Source organism: Nerophis lumbriciformis, linkage group LG32, assembly GCF_033978685.3.
Source record: "Nerophis lumbriciformis linkage group LG32, RoL_Nlum_v2.1, whole genome shotgun sequence".
In the NCBI taxonomy this organism is placed as follows: Eukaryota; Metazoa; Chordata; class Actinopteri; order Syngnathiformes; family Syngnathidae; genus Nerophis; species Nerophis lumbriciformis.
Genome location: NC_084579.2, coordinates 999,762 through 1,017,353, shown reverse-complemented (window position 1 = coordinate 1,017,353; position 17,592 = coordinate 999,762). Strand labels below are relative to the sequence as shown.

At 43.9% G+C, this 17,592-nt stretch overlaps 2 protein-coding genes across 4 annotated transcripts; one reads left to right on the top strand and one right to left on the bottom strand.

The window, feature by feature from the left end:
• Positions 1-701: 701 nt before the first annotated feature.
• On the top strand, positions 702-5,854 carry minpp1b (multiple inositol-polyphosphate phosphatase 1b). 2 transcript variants are annotated; one of them, XM_061981191.2, is made up of 7 exons: positions 710-1,191; positions 3,697-3,888; positions 3,962-4,156; positions 4,219-4,316; positions 5,192-5,322; positions 5,385-5,518; positions 5,573-5,854. In XM_061981191.2, exons 1-7 carry the CDS (start codon positions 798-800, stop codon positions 5,824-5,826), a joined length of 1,398 nt encoding a protein of 465 aa, XP_061837175.1. In that variant the 5' UTR covers positions 710-797; the 3' UTR covers positions 5,827-5,854. The 2 variants fall into 2 exon arrangements, with proteins under 2 accessions (XP_061837176.1, XP_061837175.1); XM_061981192.2 differs by lacking the exons at positions 5,385-5,518; positions 5,573-5,854 and having other exon boundaries at positions 702-1,191; positions 4,387-5,303.
• Positions 5,855-5,903: 49 nt separating this feature from the next.
• atad1b (ATPase family AAA domain containing 1b) lies at positions 5,904-16,310 on the bottom strand. 2 transcript variants are annotated; one of them, XM_061981193.2, is made up of 10 exons: positions 16,119-16,310; positions 15,735-15,909; positions 13,159-13,257; positions 12,362-12,482; positions 12,105-12,305; positions 11,874-11,980; positions 10,224-10,313; positions 7,631-7,681; positions 7,373-7,503; positions 5,904-6,219 (listed from the first exon to the last, which is right to left on the bottom strand). In XM_061981193.2, the coding sequence occupies exons 2-10, from the start codon at positions 15,906-15,908 to the stop codon at positions 6,099-6,101; spliced, it is 1,095 nt and encodes a 364-aa protein (XP_061837177.1). In that variant the 5' UTR covers position 15,909; positions 16,119-16,310; the 3' UTR covers positions 5,904-6,098. The 2 variants fall into 2 exon arrangements, with proteins under 2 accessions (XP_061837177.1, XP_061837179.1); XM_061981195.2 differs by lacking the exons at positions 13,159-13,257; positions 15,735-15,909; positions 16,119-16,310 and adding an exon at positions 12,536-12,573.
• Between the last annotated feature and the right edge of the window lie 1,282 nt (positions 16,311-17,592).

The window sequence follows — 17,592 nt, the reverse complement described above, 5'->3', positions numbered from 1 at the left end:
ACATCGTCAATAGAGTAAATATGTATTAATAAACATGGTCAATAGAGTAAATATGTATTAATAAACATCGTCAATAGAGTAAATATGTATTCATAAATAAAAATCGTCAATAGCGTAAATATGTATTAATAAATATTGTCAGTAGAGTAAATATGTATTAATAATTAAACATCGTCAATAGCGTAAATATGTATTAAACATCGTCAATAGAGTAAATATGTATTAATAATTAAACATCGTCAATAGAGTAAATATGTATTAATAAACATCGTCAATAGAGTAAATATGTATTAATAAACATCGTCAATAGAGTAAATATGTATCAATAAACATCGTCAAAAGAGTAAATATGTATTAATAAATAAACATCGTCAATAGGGTAAATATGTATTCATAAATAAAAATCGTCAATAGCGTAAATATGTATAATAAATATTGTCAGTAGAGTAAATATGTATTAATAATTAAACATCGTCAATAGAGTAAATATGTATAAATAAACATCGTCAATAGAGTAAATATGTATTCATAAACATGGTCAATAGAGTAAATATGTATTCATAAATAAACATGGTCAATAAAGTTCGCAATGATCGAAAGTATTTTGTCAAATTGTCCGGACTAGTTTTATTATTATTATTATTTCTTTATTTGTAATAATTGGTCGTCCAAGCCGGAAGAGAAAGCGCAGAGGTGAAAGGTCAGCAAAGCGGAAGCAGAATAAATAAAGGCGGGACTTTGCTGAAGAGAAAAGAGTGAAATGCTTTGCTAATTAGCGCCATTTTCCAAGAGAAGAAATGTTCTTCTTGCACTTCCTTCTGCACATCGTCGTGACTTCCGCGGACGTGGCCAACATCAATAACAACAATATCAACACCAACATTAACAACAATATCAACATCGCCGCTCACTTCGGGACTAAAAGCCGCTACGAGGAGGTGAACCCGCACCTGCTGGCCGACATCTTGGCCGTCAACCACTCCATTCTGCGGCCTCCGGCCACCGAGCGCTGCTCCCCGGTCCATGTGAGCGCCCTGGTCCGGCACGGCAGCCGCTACCCGACCGTCAACAACGTCCGCGCCATCCGGAAGCTGAGCGACTTGCTCCGGAGCCAAAGGCCGCAAGAGTGGACGTCTTGGAGGCGGGACATCCTGGACGGCTGGCGGATGTGGTACACTGACGACATGGACGGTGAGTGACGTCACGGTATTCAATCATGCAATACACACACAATCATGCAATACACACACAATCATGCAATACACACACAATCATGCAATACACACACGCTGACATGTTGCTACAAGTCTGTCAATCAATCAATCAATGTTTATTTATATAGCCCTAAATCACAAGTGTCTCAAAGGGCTGCACAAGCCACAACAACATCCTCGGTACAGAGCCCACATAAGGGCAAGGAAAAACTCACCCCAGTGGGACGTCGATGTGAATGACTATGAGAAACTTTGGAGAGGACCGCATATGTGGGTAAACCCCCCCCCCCCCCCCCCCCTCTAGGGGAGACTGAATGCAACGGATGTCGAGTGGGTCTAACATAATATTGTGAGAGTCCAGTCCATAGTGGATCCAGCATAACAGTAAGAGTCCAGTCCACAGTGGGGTCAGCAGGAAACCATCCCGAGCGGAGACGGGTCGGCAGCGCAGAGATGTTCCCAACCGATACACAGGCGAGTGGTCCACCCTGGGTCCCGACCCTGGACAGCCAGCACTTCATCCATGGCCACCGGACCTGTGTGTCTCCCCTTCCACAAGGGATATGGGGGAGCAGAGGAGAAAAGAAAAGAAACGGCAGATCAACTGGTCTAAAAAAGAGGGGGTCTATTTAAAGGCTAGAGTATACAAATGAGTTTTGAGATGGGACTTAAATGCTTCTACTGAGGTAGCATCTCTGTTACCGGGAGGGCATTCCATAGTACTGGAGCCCCAATAGAAAACGCTCTACAGCCCGCAGACTTTTTTTGGGCTCTGGGAATCACTAATAAGCCGGAGTTCTTTGAACGCAGATTTCTTGCCGGGACATATGGTACAATGCAATCGACAAGATAGGAAGGAGCTAGACCGTGTAGTATTTTATACGTAAGTAGTAAAACCTTAAAGTTGCATCTTAAGTGCACAGGAAGCCAGTGCAGGTGAGCCAGTATAGGTATATATATATGTATATATGTATATAAAGGTATATACAGTATAGGCGTAATATGATCAAACTTTCTTGTTCTTGTCAAAAGTCTAGCAGCCGCATTTTGTACCAACTGTAATCTTTTCATGCTAGACATAGGGAGACCCGAAAATAATAGGTTACAGTAATGGAGACGAGACGTAACGAACGCATGAATAATGATCTCAGCGTCGCTAGTGGATAAAATAGAACGAATTTTAGCGATATTACGGAGATGAAAGAAGGCCGTTTTAGTAACACTCTTAATGTGTGACTCAAAGGAGAGAGTTGTTTTAGTAACACTCTTAATGTGTGACTCAAAGGAGAGAGTTGTTTTAGTAACACTCTTAATGTGTGACTCAAATGAGAGAGTTGTTTTAGTAACACTCTTAATGTGTGACTCAAAGGAGAGAGTTGGGTGGAAGATAATACCCAGATTCTTTACTGAGTCGCTTTGTGTAATTGTTTGGTTGTCAAATGTTAAGGTGGTATTATTAAATAGGTGTATAATTGTTTGGTTGTCAAATGTTAAGGTGGTATTATCAAATAAATGTCGGTGTTTAGCAGGACCGATAATCAGCATTTCCGTTTTCTTAGTGTTGAGTTGCAAGAAGTTAGCGGACATCCATTGTTTAATGTCATTAAGACACGCCTCCAGCTGACTACAATCCGGCGTGTTGGTCAGCTTTAGGGGCATGTAGAGTTGGGTGTCATCAGCATAACAATGAAAGCTAACACCGTATTTGCGTATGATGTCGCCTAGCGGCAGCATGTAAATACTTAAGAGTGCAGGGCCAAGAACCGAACCCTGAGGAACTCCGCACGTTACCTTAACATAGTCCGAGGTCACATTATTATGGGAGACGCATTGCATCCTGTCAGTAAGATAAGAGTTAAACCACGACAAAGCTAAGTCTGACATACCAATACGTGTTTTGATACGCTCTAATAAAATATTATGATCGACGGTATGGAAAGCAGCGCTAAGATGAAGAAGCAGCAACATAGATGACACATCAGAATCCATCGTTAGCAGTAGATATTTAGTCATTTTTGCGAGGGCTGTCTCCATAGAGTGATTTGCCCTGAAACCGGATTGAAAAGGTTCACAGAGATTGTTAGACACTAAGTGTTCATTTAGCTGCTGTGCGACAATTTTTTCGAGGATTTCCGAGATAAACGGAAGGTGGGACACCGGTCGGTAGTTTACCATGAGGTCAGGGTCGAGGTTAGGTCTTTTGAGCAAAGGACACACAGGACACACAGTGAGACTTGTTCCAAAAATAGATTACAGACACACAGTGAGACTTGTTCCAATAATAGATTACAGACACACAGTGAGACTTGTTCCAATAATAGATTACAGACACACAGTGAGACTTGTTCCAATAATAGATTACAGACACACAGTGAGACTTGTGCTAGAATAAGAGTTGTGTATACATGCAACAATGTTGAAGTTGTGCACGTTTAAAGAATGTCAGTGTTTGCGGCTGGAAGTGATGAAAGTTGTCCCCCAGGTGAGCTGGTCCACAAAGGTAGAGAAGACATGCGTCACCTGGCCAGGCGTCTCTCCCTGCTCTTACCTTCTCTGCTGGGGGAGGAGCCAGTGCGCAGGGGGCGTGTCCAGCTGCTGAGCAGCTCCAAGCATCGCTGTGTCAGCAGCGTGGAAGCTTTCCAGGAAGGACTTCACCTGCAAGCACACCTGTCACGTAGGCCTGCACCAAGTCCATGGTCATGTTCCTCTGCTCTCCTCCTAAAGAACCTCCTCCTCCTCCTCCTCAGACGTCGACTACAGCCACAGAGTGGACGACCAGCTGCTGCGCTCCTTTGAGCGTTGCCCTGGTTACGTGGAGGGCGTGGAGAAGAACCACACGGCGCTGGCCGAGGTCCACAAGTTCCAAGACGGCCAGGAGATGGACGGCGTGAGGACCAAGGTGGCGGACAAACTCGGCCTTCCTGGCGACAGCTTGACAGCAGGTTACCGTAGCGACGCACGCGCCAAACTTCATTTCCTGTACAATAAAGTTCATTTCCTGTAGATCTGCTGGAGGCGGCGTTCTTCTTGTGCTCCTACGAGCTGGCCATCAAGTCCCAACACTCGCCCTGGTGCTTCCTCTTTGACCAGGACGACGCTCAGGTGACACCGCCAAAACCTGCGCTTCTCTCGCCAGCTTCTGGACTACCAAAACCTGCCCTTTTCCCCACAGGTTCTGGACTACAAAACCTGTGGTTCTCCCAGAAGGTTCTGGAGTACAAAACCTGTGATTCTCCCGGAAGGTTCTGAAGTACAAAACCTGCGGTTTTCCCGACAGGTTCTGGAGTACAAAACCTGCGGTTTTCCCCACAGGTTCTGGACTACAAAACCTGTGGTTCTCCCAGCAGGTTCTGGACTACAAAACCTGCGGTTTTCCCAACAGGTTCTGGAGTACAAAACCTGCGGTTCTCTCGGCAGGTTCTGGACTACAAAACCTGCGGTTTTCCCGACATGTTCTGGACTACAAAACCTGTGGTTCTCCCAGAAGGTTCTGGAGTACAAAACCTGTGATTCTCCCGGAAGGTTCTGAAGTACAAAACCTGCGGTTTTCCCAACAGGTTCTGGAGTACAAAACCTGTGGTTCTCCTGGAAGGTTCTGGAGTACAAAACCTGCGGTTTTCCCCACAGGTTCTGGACTACAAAACCTGTGGTTCTCCCAGAAGGTTCTGAAGTACAAAACCTGCGGTTTTCCCGACAGGTTCTGGAGTACAAAACCTGTGGTTCTCCCGGAAGGTTCTGAAGTACAAAACCTGCGGTTTTCCCGACAGGTTCTGGAGTACAAAACCTGTGGTTCTCCCAGCAGGTTCTGGACTACAAAACCTGCGGTTCTCCCAGCAGGTTCTGGACTTCAAAACCTGCGGTTTTCCTGACAGGTTCTGGACTACAAAACCTGCAGTTCTCCCAGCAGGTTCTGGACTACAAAACCTGCGGTTCTCCCGGCAGGTTCTGGAGTACAAAACCTGCGGTTCTCCCGGCAGGTTCTGGAGTACAAGTTGGACCTGAAGCAGTACTGGAAGCGTGCGCACGGTCACGCCATCAACAGCCTGTCCAGCTGTCCACTCTTTCATCACATCTTCAGGACTCTGGACAAGGCGGGACGACCCCGCAGGTCAGTCAGACGCACTTTCACATTAAAAGTCCCAATAAAGAAATCCAGTTGCTGTCAATCAGGTCCTCAGAGGCGCCCCCAGAGCCCGCCTCCATTCTGATTGGCCACGCAGAGACGCTCCTCCCCCTCCTCGCCCTGCTGGGACTTTACAAGGACCAGGCTCCGCCCACTGCAGACAACTACCACGCACAGCACGGTAAGAAGTAGCCGCTGTGTTTCCATGGCAACGTGAGCCTTTGTTTCTTCTCAGGTCGAACGTTCCGAACAAGCAAGATCGTCCCGTACGCCGCCAACGTGCTCTTCGTGCTCTACGACTGCCAGCGAGGACCCCGACTTCAGTTGCTCGTCAACGAGACCCCCGTTCGATTCCCGGGACTGTGGGCAGAGGACGCGCCGCTCTACCGTGACGTCCGCGCGGCGTACCGCCACCTGCTGGACGGCTGCGACTTCCATAAAGAGTGTCACGGCGCCCACGGCGGACGAGGACCCAACACGGAGCTATGAGGCACGCTCCCAGTCTTTTCACAATAAAAGACTTTTCTACTTTAATGTGAAAGAAAACATTTGCTAAACAAAATGTCTGACAGGCTTAAGTTGCTTTATTACTCGTCAAAATAAAAGCTTTCAGAATTCCACATCAAATGACCAAACGACAGGTGGGCGTGGCCTGCAAATAGTGAGCAAGCGGACATTTAAAGGCTCAAAAAAAAGAAAAGTAACAAAGGCACATAAAAGCCAGAGGGAATCGAACCAGCGGGCCGAGGTGAAAGTTGTGCTCAGTCCAGAGCGGCGTGTAGCAAGGCGCCGTGACCACCCGCCATCTTGGATTTCTTCATCTTGGCGATGGCCCGCTGCAAGTCCGACGTGTGGATTGGACGAATGAAATCTTCCGACGGGCTGAAAGCCACAAACAGGAAGTTGTGTACTGGCAACTTGACAAACAGGAAGTTGTGTACTGGCAACTTGACAAACAGGAAGTTGTGTACTGGCAACTTGACAAACAGGAAGTTGTGTACTGGCAACTTGACAAACAGGAAGTTGTGTACTGGCAACTTGACAAACAGGAAGTTGTGTACTGGCAACTTGACAAACAGGAAGTTGTGCACTGGCAAGTAGACAAACAGGAAGTTGTGCGCTGGCAACTTGACAAACAGGAAGTTGTGTACTGGCAACTTGACAAACAGGAAGTTGTGTACTGGCAACTTGACAAACAGGAAGTTGTGTACTGGCAAGTTCACAAACAGGAAGTTGTGTACTAGCAATTGACAAACAGGAAGTTGTGTACTGGCAAGTTGAGAAACAGGAAGTAGTGTAGTGACAAAAGAAGTAGTGTAGTGAACCAGAAATTAGTGTAGTGACACACAGGAAGTAGGAAGTAGTGTAGTGACACAGGAAGTAGTGTAGTGACTCACAGGAAGTAGGAAGTAGTGTAGTGACACAGGAAGTAGTGTAGTGACAAAGAGGAAGTAGTATAGTGAGACACAGGAAATAGTGTAGTGAGACACAGGAAGTAATGTAGTGACAGAGGAAGTAGTGTAGTGAAACACAGGAAGTAGAGTAGTGACAAAGAGGAAGTAGTGTAGTGGAACACAGGAAGTAGTGTAGTGAGAAAGAGGAAGTAGTGTAATGATAAAGAGGAAGTAGTGTAGTGAAACACAGGAAGTAGTGTAGTGAGAAAGAGGAAGTAGTGTAGTGAAACACAGGAAGTAGAGTAGTGACAAAGAGGAAGTAGTGTAGTGGAACACAGGAAGTAGTGTAGTGAGAAAGAGGAAGTAGTGTAGTGAAACACAGGAAGTAGAGTAGTGACAAAGAGGAAGTAGTGTAGTGAAACACAGGAAGTAGTGCAGTGACAAAGAGGAAGTAGTGTAGTGAGAAAGAGGAAGTAGTGTAATGATAAAGAGGAAGTAGTGTAGTGAGAAAGAGGAAGTAGTGTAATGATAAAGAGGAAGTAGTGTAATGATAAAGAGGAAGTAGTGTAGTGAGACACAGGAAGTAGTGTAGTGAGAAAGAGGAAGTAGTGTAGTGAGAAAGAGGAAGTAGTGTGACTTACCTGTCAGCAGGAAGGTGTACAAAGTCCCGCACACACAGCAGGGCAGCATCACGACACATTTCTCTCAGGTCACTTCCTGAGAATCCCTCCGTTTCCTTGGCAACCTGGGAGAGTTGCACCTGCTGGTCTACCTGTGTGAGGACCAAGATGGCCGTCAGGTGTGTGTGTGTGAGGACCAAGATGGCCGCCAGGTGTGTGTGTGTGTGTGAGGACCAAGATGGCCGCCAGGTGTGTGTGCAGCCAGCAGACTTTACTCACACTCTCGTTTTCCAGGATCAGTTTGAGGATGTGTTCTCGCTGATGCACGCCCTAACACACACACAAACACACAAACACACACACACTCAATATGGAGGTGTGGTGTAGACAAGTGAGTAGTGTAGTGTAGACAAGAGAGTAGTGTAGTGTAGACAAGTGAGTAGTGTAGTGTAGACAAGTGAGTAGTGTAGTGTAGACAAGTGAGTAGTGTAGTGTAGACAAGTGAGTAGTGTAGTGTAGACAAGTGAGTAGTGTAGTGTAGACAAGAGAGTAGTGTAGTGTAGACAAGAGAGTAGTGTAGTGTAGACAAGAGAGTAGTGTAGTGTAGACAAGTGAGTAGTGTAGTGTAGACAAGTGAGTAGTGTAGTGTAGACAAGAGAGTAGTGTAGTGTAGACAAGAGAGTAGTGTAGTGTAGACAAGAGAGTAGTGTAGTGTAGACAAGACAGTAGTGTAGTGTAGACAAGAGAGTAGTGTAGTGTAGACAAGTGAGTAGTGTAGTGTAGACAAGAGAGTAGTGTAGTGTAGACAAGAGAGTAGTGTAGTGTAGACAAGTGAGTAGTGTAGTGTAGACAAGAGAGTAGTGTAGTGTAGACAAGTGAGTAGTGTAGTGTAGACAAGTGAGTAGTGTAGTGTAGACAAGAGAGTAGTGTAGTGTAGACAAGTGAGTAGTGTAGTGTAGACAAGAGAGTAGTGTAGTGTAGACAAGTGAGTAGTGTAGTGTAGACAAGAGAGTAGTGTAGTGTAGACAAGTGAGTAGTGTAGTGTAGACAAGTGAGTAGTGTAGTGTAGACAAGTGAGTAGTGTAGTGTAGACAAGTGAGTAGTGTAGTGTAGACAAGAGAGTAGTGTAGTGTAGACAAGTGAGTAGTGTAGTGTAGACAAGAGAGTAGTGTAGTGTAGACAAGAGAGTAGTGTAGTGTAGACAAGTGAGTAGTGTAGTGTAGACAAGAGAGTAGTGTAGTGTAGACAAGAGAGTAGTGTAGTGTAGACAAGTGAGTAGTGTAGTGTAGACAAGAGAGTAGTGTAGTGTAGACAAGAGAGTAGTGTAGTGTAGACAAGAGAGTAGTGTAGTGTAGACAAGTGAGTAGTGTAGTGTAGACAAGAGAGTAGTGTAGTGTAGACAAGAGAGTAGTGTAGTGTAGACAGAGTAGTGTAGTGTAGACAAGACAGTAGTGTAGTGTAGACAAGAGAGTAGTGTAGTGTAGACAAGTGAGTAGTGTAGACAAGAGAGTAGTGTAGTGTAGACAAGAGAGTAGTGTAGTGTAGACAAGTGAGTAGTGTAGTGTAGACAAGTGAGTAGTGTAGTGTAGACAAGTGAGTAGTGTAGTGTAGACAAGTGAGTAGTGTAGTGTAGACAAGAGAGTAGTGTAGTGTAGACAAGTGAGTAGTGTAGTGTAGACAAGTGAGTAGTGTAGTGTAGACAAGTGAGTAGTGTAGTGTAGACAAGAGAGTAGTGTAGTGTAGACAAGAGAGTAGTGTAGTGTAGACAAGAGAGTAGTGTAGTGTAGACAAGAGAGTAGTGTAGTGTAGACAAGAGAGTAGTGTAGTGTAGACAAGTGAGTAGTGTAGTGTAGACAAGTGAGTAGTGTAGTGTAGACAAGAGAGTAGTGTAGTGTAGACAAGTGAGTAGTGTAGTGTAGACAAGAGAGTAGTGTAGTGTAGACAAGTGAGTAGTGTAGTGTAGACAAGTGAGTAGTGTAGTGTAGACAAGAGAGTAGTGTAGTGTAGACAAGAGAGTAGTGTAGTGTAGACAAGAGAGTAGTGTAGTGTAGACAAGAGAGTAGTGTAGTGTAGACAAGAGAGTAGTGTAGTGTAGACAAGTGAGTAGTGTAGTGTAGACAAGAGAGTAGTGTAGTGTAGACAAGAGAGTAGTGTAGTGTAGACAAGAGAGTAGTGTAGTGTAGACAAGTGAGTAGTGTAGTGTAGACAAGTGAGTAGTGTAGTGTAGACAAGTGAGTAGTGTAGTGTAGACAAGAGAGTAGTGTAGTGTAGACAAGTGAGTAGTGTAGTGTAGACAAGTGAGTAGTGTAGTGTAGACAAGAGAGTAGTGTAGTGTAGACAAGAGAGTAGTGTAGTGTAGACAAGAGAGTAGTGTAGTGTAGACAAGAGAGTAGTGTAGTGTAGACAAGTGAGTAGTGTAGTGTAGACAAGAGAGTAGTGTAGTGTAGACAAGTGAGTAGTGTAGTGTAGACAAGAGAGTAGTGTAGACAAGAGAGTAGTGTAGTGTAGACAAGAGAGTAGTGTAGTGTAGACAAGAGAGTAGTGTAGTGTAGACAAGAGAGTAGTGTAGTGTAGACAAGAGAGTAGTGTAGTGTAGACAAGTGAGTAGTGTAGTGTAGACAAGTGAGTAGTGTAGTGTAGACAAGAGAGTAGTGTAGTGTAGACAAGAGAGTAGTGTAGTGTAGACAAGAGAGTAGTGTAGTGTAGACAAGAGAGTAGTGTAGTGTAGACAAGAGAGTAGTGTAGTGTAGACAAGAGAGTAGTGTAGTGTAGACAAGTGAGTAGTGTAGTGTAGACAAGTGAGTAGTGTAGTGTAGACAAAGTAGTGTAGTGTAGACAAGTGAGTAGTGTAGTGTAGACAAGTTGTGAGTACCGGCTGGTTGATGTGGAATCTGGTGGGCATCCTCCTCAAGATGGCCGAGTCTAGATCTTGTGGACGGTTGGTGGCGCCCATGACGATCACCTGACAAGTGTTGTTTTAGCATAGCATAGCATAAAATAACATAGCATAGCATTAAATAATTGGTATATATTGTGTATATGTTATAGATATAATATAATATATCTGTATATATATTATTCTGTACATATATTATGTATATTTTCGTATATATGTTAGATTTTTTTTATCGCTATATGAGTCTATTTATACCTGCATTGTCCTTTCCATCCTTACACTTTCCATCCTTATACTTTCCATCATTGTAACTGAGCTACTGTGTGGAACAATTTCCCTTGTGGATCATAAAGTTTGTCTAAGTCTAATAACATAGCATTGCATAGCATACAATAACATAGTATAGCATAGCATACAATAACATAGCATAGCATACAATAACATAGCCTAAAATAGCATAGCATAAAATAACACAGCATTGCATAGCATACAATAACATAGCCTAAAATAGCATAGCATAAAATAACACAGCATAGCATAGCATAAAATAACATAGCATAGCATAGCATACAATAACATAGCATAGCATCGGGCTCAAAGATTATGGCAAAAATAATATTCCCAAACTTGATATTGAAATCAGGATTAGGAGGATTATTCATTCATTATTTATTGTACAACCAAAAGTCAACTTCCAACATACTTTTGAAAACAAAGGATATAAATTAGTCAGGAATAAACCACAAGTAAAATAATACTAGTCACAGAAATTAATCATATAAACATTTGTATTCTGTTTTACCTTTTCCACTTAGTTTTACACCTATTTTACCACCAAATAACACATCCTCACATGTATGGGTACAATACATCTTTGACCCATATTATGGGTCAAATAACATCCTCACACGTATGGGTACAATACATCTTTGACCCATATTATGGGTCAAATAACATCCTCACATGTATGGGCACAATACATCTTTGACCCATATTATGGGTCAAATAACATCCTCACACGTATGGGTACAATACATCTTTGACCCATATTATGGGTCAAATAACATCCTCACATGTATGGTACAATACATCTTTGACCCATATTATGGGTCAAATAACATCCTCACACGTATGGGCACAATACATCTTTGACCCAAAATATGGGTCAAAGATGTATTGTATCCATACATGTGAGGATGTTATTTGACCCATAATATGGGTCAAAGATGTATTGTATCCATACATGTGAGGATGTGTTATTTGACCCATATTTTGGGTCAAAGCATAATCATTGTGTAAGTGCTTTAAGTATATTATACTTTTTTGAAACCTTTATTTTGTTAGCGTAGTCAGACCGGATGTGATGCTCCGTGCTATTATTGTGAAGGGGAAGTGTGTTGTGCTGTTCTTCTCAGCTTGGCGAGTAAAGCCACAATTTCCACTGTTTGTACATCATGTCCTTCACAACAACACAACAGATGACATGTGTTGTGTGTGTTTGTACATTGATGTTACATCCATGATGTCCTTCACAACAACACAACAGATGACATGTGTTGTGTGTGTTTGTACATTGATGTTACATCCATGATGTGGTTGACAACAACACAACAGGTGAGTGCTCACCTGACAGTGGTGGTCAGTGTCCAGACCGTCCCACAGACTCATGAACTGGGCCTTCATCATGGCTGTGGCTTCGTGGTCTGAACTGGAGCGATTTCTCAGGAAGGAGTCTGACAACACACACACACACACACACACACACACACACAACCTGTTTGAGCCTCATTGTCCTGCTGTGTGTGTGTGTGTGTGTGTGTGTGTGTGTGTGTGTGTGTGTGTGTGTGTGTGTCCAACCTATCTCGTCGATGAAGATGATGGAAGGCTGCAGTTTGACAGCCAATGAGAAGACGGCGGCGGAGAGTTTCTGAGATTCTCCGTACCATTTGTCCGTCAGCGTGCTGGGCTGCAGGTTGATGAAGCGAAAGCCCGCCTCCTTGGCGGTGGCCTTGGCGATGAGGGTCTTGCCACAGCCGGGTGGTCCGTGGAGCAGGACACCTGTGGTCAGCACAAGGTCAGGTGGGCACGTGGGGGCATGACGGGATGTGTGCCACCTTTGGGGGGCTGCAGCAGCCTGGAGGAGGGGAAGAGATGACGCTTCTGGACGGGCAGGATGACGGTCTCCTGGAGCTCTGTGATGACCTCATCCAGACCCCCGATGTCCCGCCAGGTGATCTGCACATGCACCCCTTACTGCTCTTGCACAACCTGTGGCTGTGTGTGTGTGCCTGCATGCTCAGGGGGTCCACCAGGTGTGTGTGTGTGTGTGTGTGTGCCTGCATGCTCAGGGGGGTTCACCAGGTATGTGTGTGTGTGTGTGTGCCTGCATGCTCAGGGGGTCCACCAGGTGTGTATGTGTGTGTGTGTGTGTGTACCTGCATGCTTAGGGGGGTTCACCAGGTGTGTGTGTGTGTGTGTACCTGCATGCTCAGGGGGTCCACCAGGTGTGTGTGTGTGTGTGTGTGTGTGTGTGTGTGTGTGTGTACCTGCATGCTCAGGGGGTCCACCAGGTGTGTATGTGTGTGTGTGTGTGTGTACCTGCATGCTTAGGGGGGTTCACCAGGTGTGTGTGTGTGTGTACCTGCATGCTCAGGGGGTCCACCAGGTGTGTGTGTGTGTGTGTGTGTGTGTGTGTGTGTGTGTACCTGCATGCTCAGGGGGTCCACCAGGTGTGTGTGTGTGTGTGTGTGTGTGTGTACCTGCATGCTCAGGGGGTCCACCAGGTGTGTGTGTGTGTGTGTGTGTGTGTGTGTACCTGCATGCTCAGGGGGTCCACCAGGTGTGTGTGTGTGTGTGTGTGTGTGTGTACCTGCATGCTCAGGGGGTCCACCAGGTGTGTGTGTGTGTGTACCTGCATGCTCAGGGGGTCCACCAGGTGTGCAGCGATGCTCATCTCGTACTCAGACAGTTTCACGTCTTTCACGCCAATCTGCCGCATCAACTTCTCTGCCTGTCAGACGCAGAGGAGGGAATAAGCGCTGGGTTGTTGGGCAGTCGTCATACTTGCCAACCCTCATTATTTCACCAGGAGACTCTCCAATTTCAGTGCTTCTCCTGAAAATCTCCCAGGGTAATAACCATTCTCCCCAATTTCTCCACATTTCCACCCAGACAACAATATTGGGGGCGTGCCTTTAGTGTCCTCTACAACCTGACTATTATATATGTCTCCTTTATCCATAGCTTTATCTATAACCCAGAAAGTTATCCATAGCTTTATCTATAACCCAGAAAGTTATCCATAGCTTTATCAATAACCCATAAAGTTATCCATAGGTTTATCTATAACCCATAAAGTTATCTATAGGTTTATCTATAACCCATAAAGTTATCTATAGGTTTATCTATAACCCATAAAGTTATCTATAGGTTTATCTATAACCCATAAAGTTATCTATAGGTTTATCTATAACCCATAAAGTTATCTATAGGTTTATCTATAACCCATAAAGTTATCCACAGGTTTATCTATAACCCACAAAGTTATCTATAGGTTTATCTATAACCCAGAAAGTAGGCAGGCACGGAGCTATTTCTCAGCCCGCACGTTAATACCACAACATCCAGATTCCCATCATGCATTGCTTCAAAACTACGGCAAGTAGTAATGTCCAAAAACATAACAGAGACGAAGCAGAAGCAGAAGAAGAGACATGGTGACGACCAGTAAGAAGAAGTACGCTTGCAAGTTCCAAAATAATCGTAAACAATCATTTCAGTTCATCCAGGACAGCTGGAAGGGGAAGTGGTATGTGGGTATGTTGGTGTATGTTGGTATGTGGGTATGTTGGTGTATGTTGGTATGTGGGTATGTTGGTATGTTGGGATGTGGGTATGTTGGTGTATGTGGGTACGTTGGTATGTGTGTAAGTGTGTATGTGAGTATGTGGGTATGTGGGTATGTGGGTATGTGGGTATGTTGGTATGTTGGTATGTTGGTGTATGTTGGTATGTGGGTATGTTGGTGTATGTTGGTATGTGGGTATGTTGGTATGTGGGTATGTTGGTATGTGGGTATGTTGGTATGTGGGTATGTTGGTATGTGGGTATGTTGGTATGTTTGGTATGTGGGTATGTTGGTATGTGTGTATGTGGGTATGTTGGTATGTGGGTATGTGGGTATGTTGGTATGTTGGTATGTGGGTATGTGGGTATGTTGGTATGTGGGTATGTGGGTATGTGGGTATGTGGGTATGTGGGTATGTTGGGTATGTTGGTATGTGGGTATGTGGGTATGTTGGTATGTTGGTATGTTGGTATGTGGGTATGTTGGTATGTGGGTATGTGGGTACGTGGGTACGTGGGTATGTTGGTACGTGGGTATGTTGGTATGTGGGTATGTTGGTATGTGGGTTTGTGGGTATGTTGGTATGTGGGTATGTTGGTATGTGGGTTTGTTGGTATGTGGGTATGTGGGTATGTTGGTATGTGGGTATGTTGGTATGTGGGTTTGTTGGTATGTGGGTATGTGGGTATGTTGGTATGTGGGTTTGTGGGTATGTTGGTATGTTGGTATTAGGGGTGTGGGGAAAAATCGATTCAAACTCGAATCGCGATTCTCTCGTTGTGCGATTCAGAATTGATTCTTTTTTTCTTTTTAAACTATATATTTATTAATTTTTAATTATTATTTTTTATATGAATGAATCAATCCAACAAAACAATACACAGCAATACCATAACAATGCAATCCAATTACAAAAGCAAAGCCGAGCCAGCAACACTCAGAAGTGCAATAAACAGCAATTGAGAGGAGACACAAACACCACACACAACAAAAATGAATATTATCAACAACAGTATCAATATTAGTTACAATTTGTGATTAAAAATCCCTCATTGACATTATCATTAGACATTTATAAAAAATAGTGGCTTACACTTGCATCACATCTCATAAGCTTGACAACACACTGTGTCCAATATTTGCACAAAGATCAAATAAGTCATATTTTTGCTTCATTTAATAGTTCAAACAAATGTACATTATTGCAATCAGTTGATAAAACATTGTTCTTTACAATTATAAAATCTACTACTCTGCTTGCATGTCAGCAGACTGGAGTAGATCCTGATGAAATGTATTCAATGAATAGACAATCCTTTTCAATCGGGAAAATATCCTTTTTGAATCCAGAATCGCGTTGAATCGAAAAAAAACTCGTGACCCCAAGAATGGATATTGAATGGAATCATGGGACACCCAAAGATTCACAGCCCTAGTTGCTATGTTGGTATGTTGCTATGTTGCTATGTTGGTATGTTGCTATGTTGCCTGCACATTTGGTACATCACACTTCTCCATTCAACACGCTGGCCAACAGATATACTCATTCATCAACAGATTATTTATATATATATAGAAGAAATACCCCCCCTCAAGGTTGTCAAGTATAGCAGCCGTTGCCACGGAAACGAGCAACTCACCTGTTTCTGAGCCTCCACCTTCTGCTTGCGGGTGGGGTCGATGGCGTCCACCATCCACTTGATGGTGAAGTAGGTGACGGCACCAAATATGGTCAGGCGGAACAACAAGCCCAGCACCTCGTTTCTGCCCAGGGGTCGCGCCATGTGCTCCGCGGGGATCTCCCTCAGCACCATGCTGCGGGGACAATGACGTCACCAAGCAGCAAGTCTTGCTTGGCAAAGCGAAAGTACCGCTGCTAGCTTTAGCATTAGCATTAGCATTAGCATTAGCTTGACCTCTGGCTCTAAGCGTCTCCTCGCGCACCAGGCGCCACCAAAGACTACTACAGACATGACACGTGACGAGCACGTTCATGAATGACGTCAGAGAGGAGTCAAATGTACCTTTTAGTCAAACAGCGTCTTCTTCCTTGTCACGTGAAGTCAACGCCGCCGTCTTCCGGTGAACATGTCGACCGCACGATGACGTCACGACTGCTTTTTCTCCTTCGACAAAGACGCATACGTAGAACGTCACGTGACCTCGTCGCGCTCACCACTGTACAGGAAGCGATGACGTCATCGTACGGGCGTGCACACTTTATACAGGAAGTGATTGTCGGTATGACGTCATCGTCCTCGGTCAAAACCATAGACATGTTATATAAGTAGACGCAGCATTGGCTGCTGTGACGCGAGAAATTGGGCCGCCATCTTGAAGTGGTGATGAGGAGCCGGTGAGCAGCCAAAACTGACAGTTGACAGCTAGAAAACAAAGATACTAAACTGACAGTTGACAGGTAGAAAACAAAGATACTAAACTGACAGTTGACAGCTGGAAAACAAAGATACTAAACTGACAGTTGACAGGTAGAAAACAAAGATACTAAACTGACAGTTGACAGGTAGAAAACAAAGATACTAAACTGACAGTTGACAGCTGGAAAACAAAGATACTAAACTGACAGTTGACAGGTAGAAAACAAAGATACTAAACTGACAGTTGACAGCTGGAAAACAAAGATACTAAACTGACAGTTGACAGGTAGAAAACAAAGATACTAAACTGACAGTTGACAGCTGGAAAACAAAGATGCTAAACTGACAGTTGACAGCTAGAAAACAAAGATACTAAACTGACAGTTGACAGGTAGAAAACAAAGATACTAAACTGACAGTTGACAGCTGGAAAACAAAGATGCTAAACTGACAGTTGACAGCTAGAAAACAAAGATACTAAACTGACAGTTGACAGCTGGAAAACAAAGATGCTAAACTGACAGTTGACAGCTAGAAAACAAAGATGCTAAACTGACAGTTGACAGCTAGAAAACAAAGATGCTAAACTGACAGTTGACAGCTAGAAAACAAAGATACTAAACTGACAGTTGACAGCTGGAAAACAAAGATACTAAACTGACAGTTGACAGCTGGAAAACAAAGATGCTAAACTGACAGTTGACAGCTAGAAAACAAAGATGCTAAACTGACAGTTGACAGCTAGAAAACAAAGATGCTAAACTGACGGTTGACAGGTAGAAAACAAAGATGCTAAACTGACAGTTGACAGGTAGAAAACAAAGATGCTAAACTGACAGTTGACAGGTAGAAAACAAAGATACTAAACTGACAGTTGACAGCTGGAAAACAAAGATACTAAACTGACAGTTGACAGCTGGAAAACAAAGATGCTAAACTGACAGTTGACAGGTAGAAAACAAAGATGCTAAACTGACAGTTGACAGCTGGAAAACAAAGATACTAAACTGACAGTTGACAGCTGGAAAACAAAGATGCTAAACTGACAGTTGACAGCTAGAAAACAAAGATACTAAACTGACAGTTGACAGCTGGAAAACAAAGATACTAAACTGACAGT

Coding starts and splice junctions, on each gene's coding strand:
- minpp1b (XM_061981191.2), top strand. CDS start 798: ATGTTCTTCTTGCACTTCCTTCTGCACATCGTCGTGACTTCCGCGGAC. Junction 5,323..5,384: donor AAGGCGGGACGACCCCGCAG/GTCAGTCAGACG, acceptor GCTGTCAATCAG/GTCCTCAGAGGCGCCCCCAG. Junction 5,519..5,572: donor CAACTACCACGCACAGCACG/GTAAGAAGTAGC, acceptor GTTTCTTCTCAG/GTCGAACGTTCCGAACAAGC.
- atad1b (XM_061981193.2), bottom strand. CDS start 15,908: ATGGTGCTGAGGGAGATCCCCGCGGAGCACATGGCGCGACCCCTGGGC. Junction 12,483..13,158: donor TGGACCCCCTGAGCATGCAG/GTACACACACAC, acceptor GTGCATGTGCAG/ATCACCTGGCGGGACATCGG. Junction 7,682..10,223: donor GATTCCACATCAACCAGCCG/GTACTCACAACT, acceptor TGTGTGTGTTAG/GGCGTGCATCAGCGAGAACA.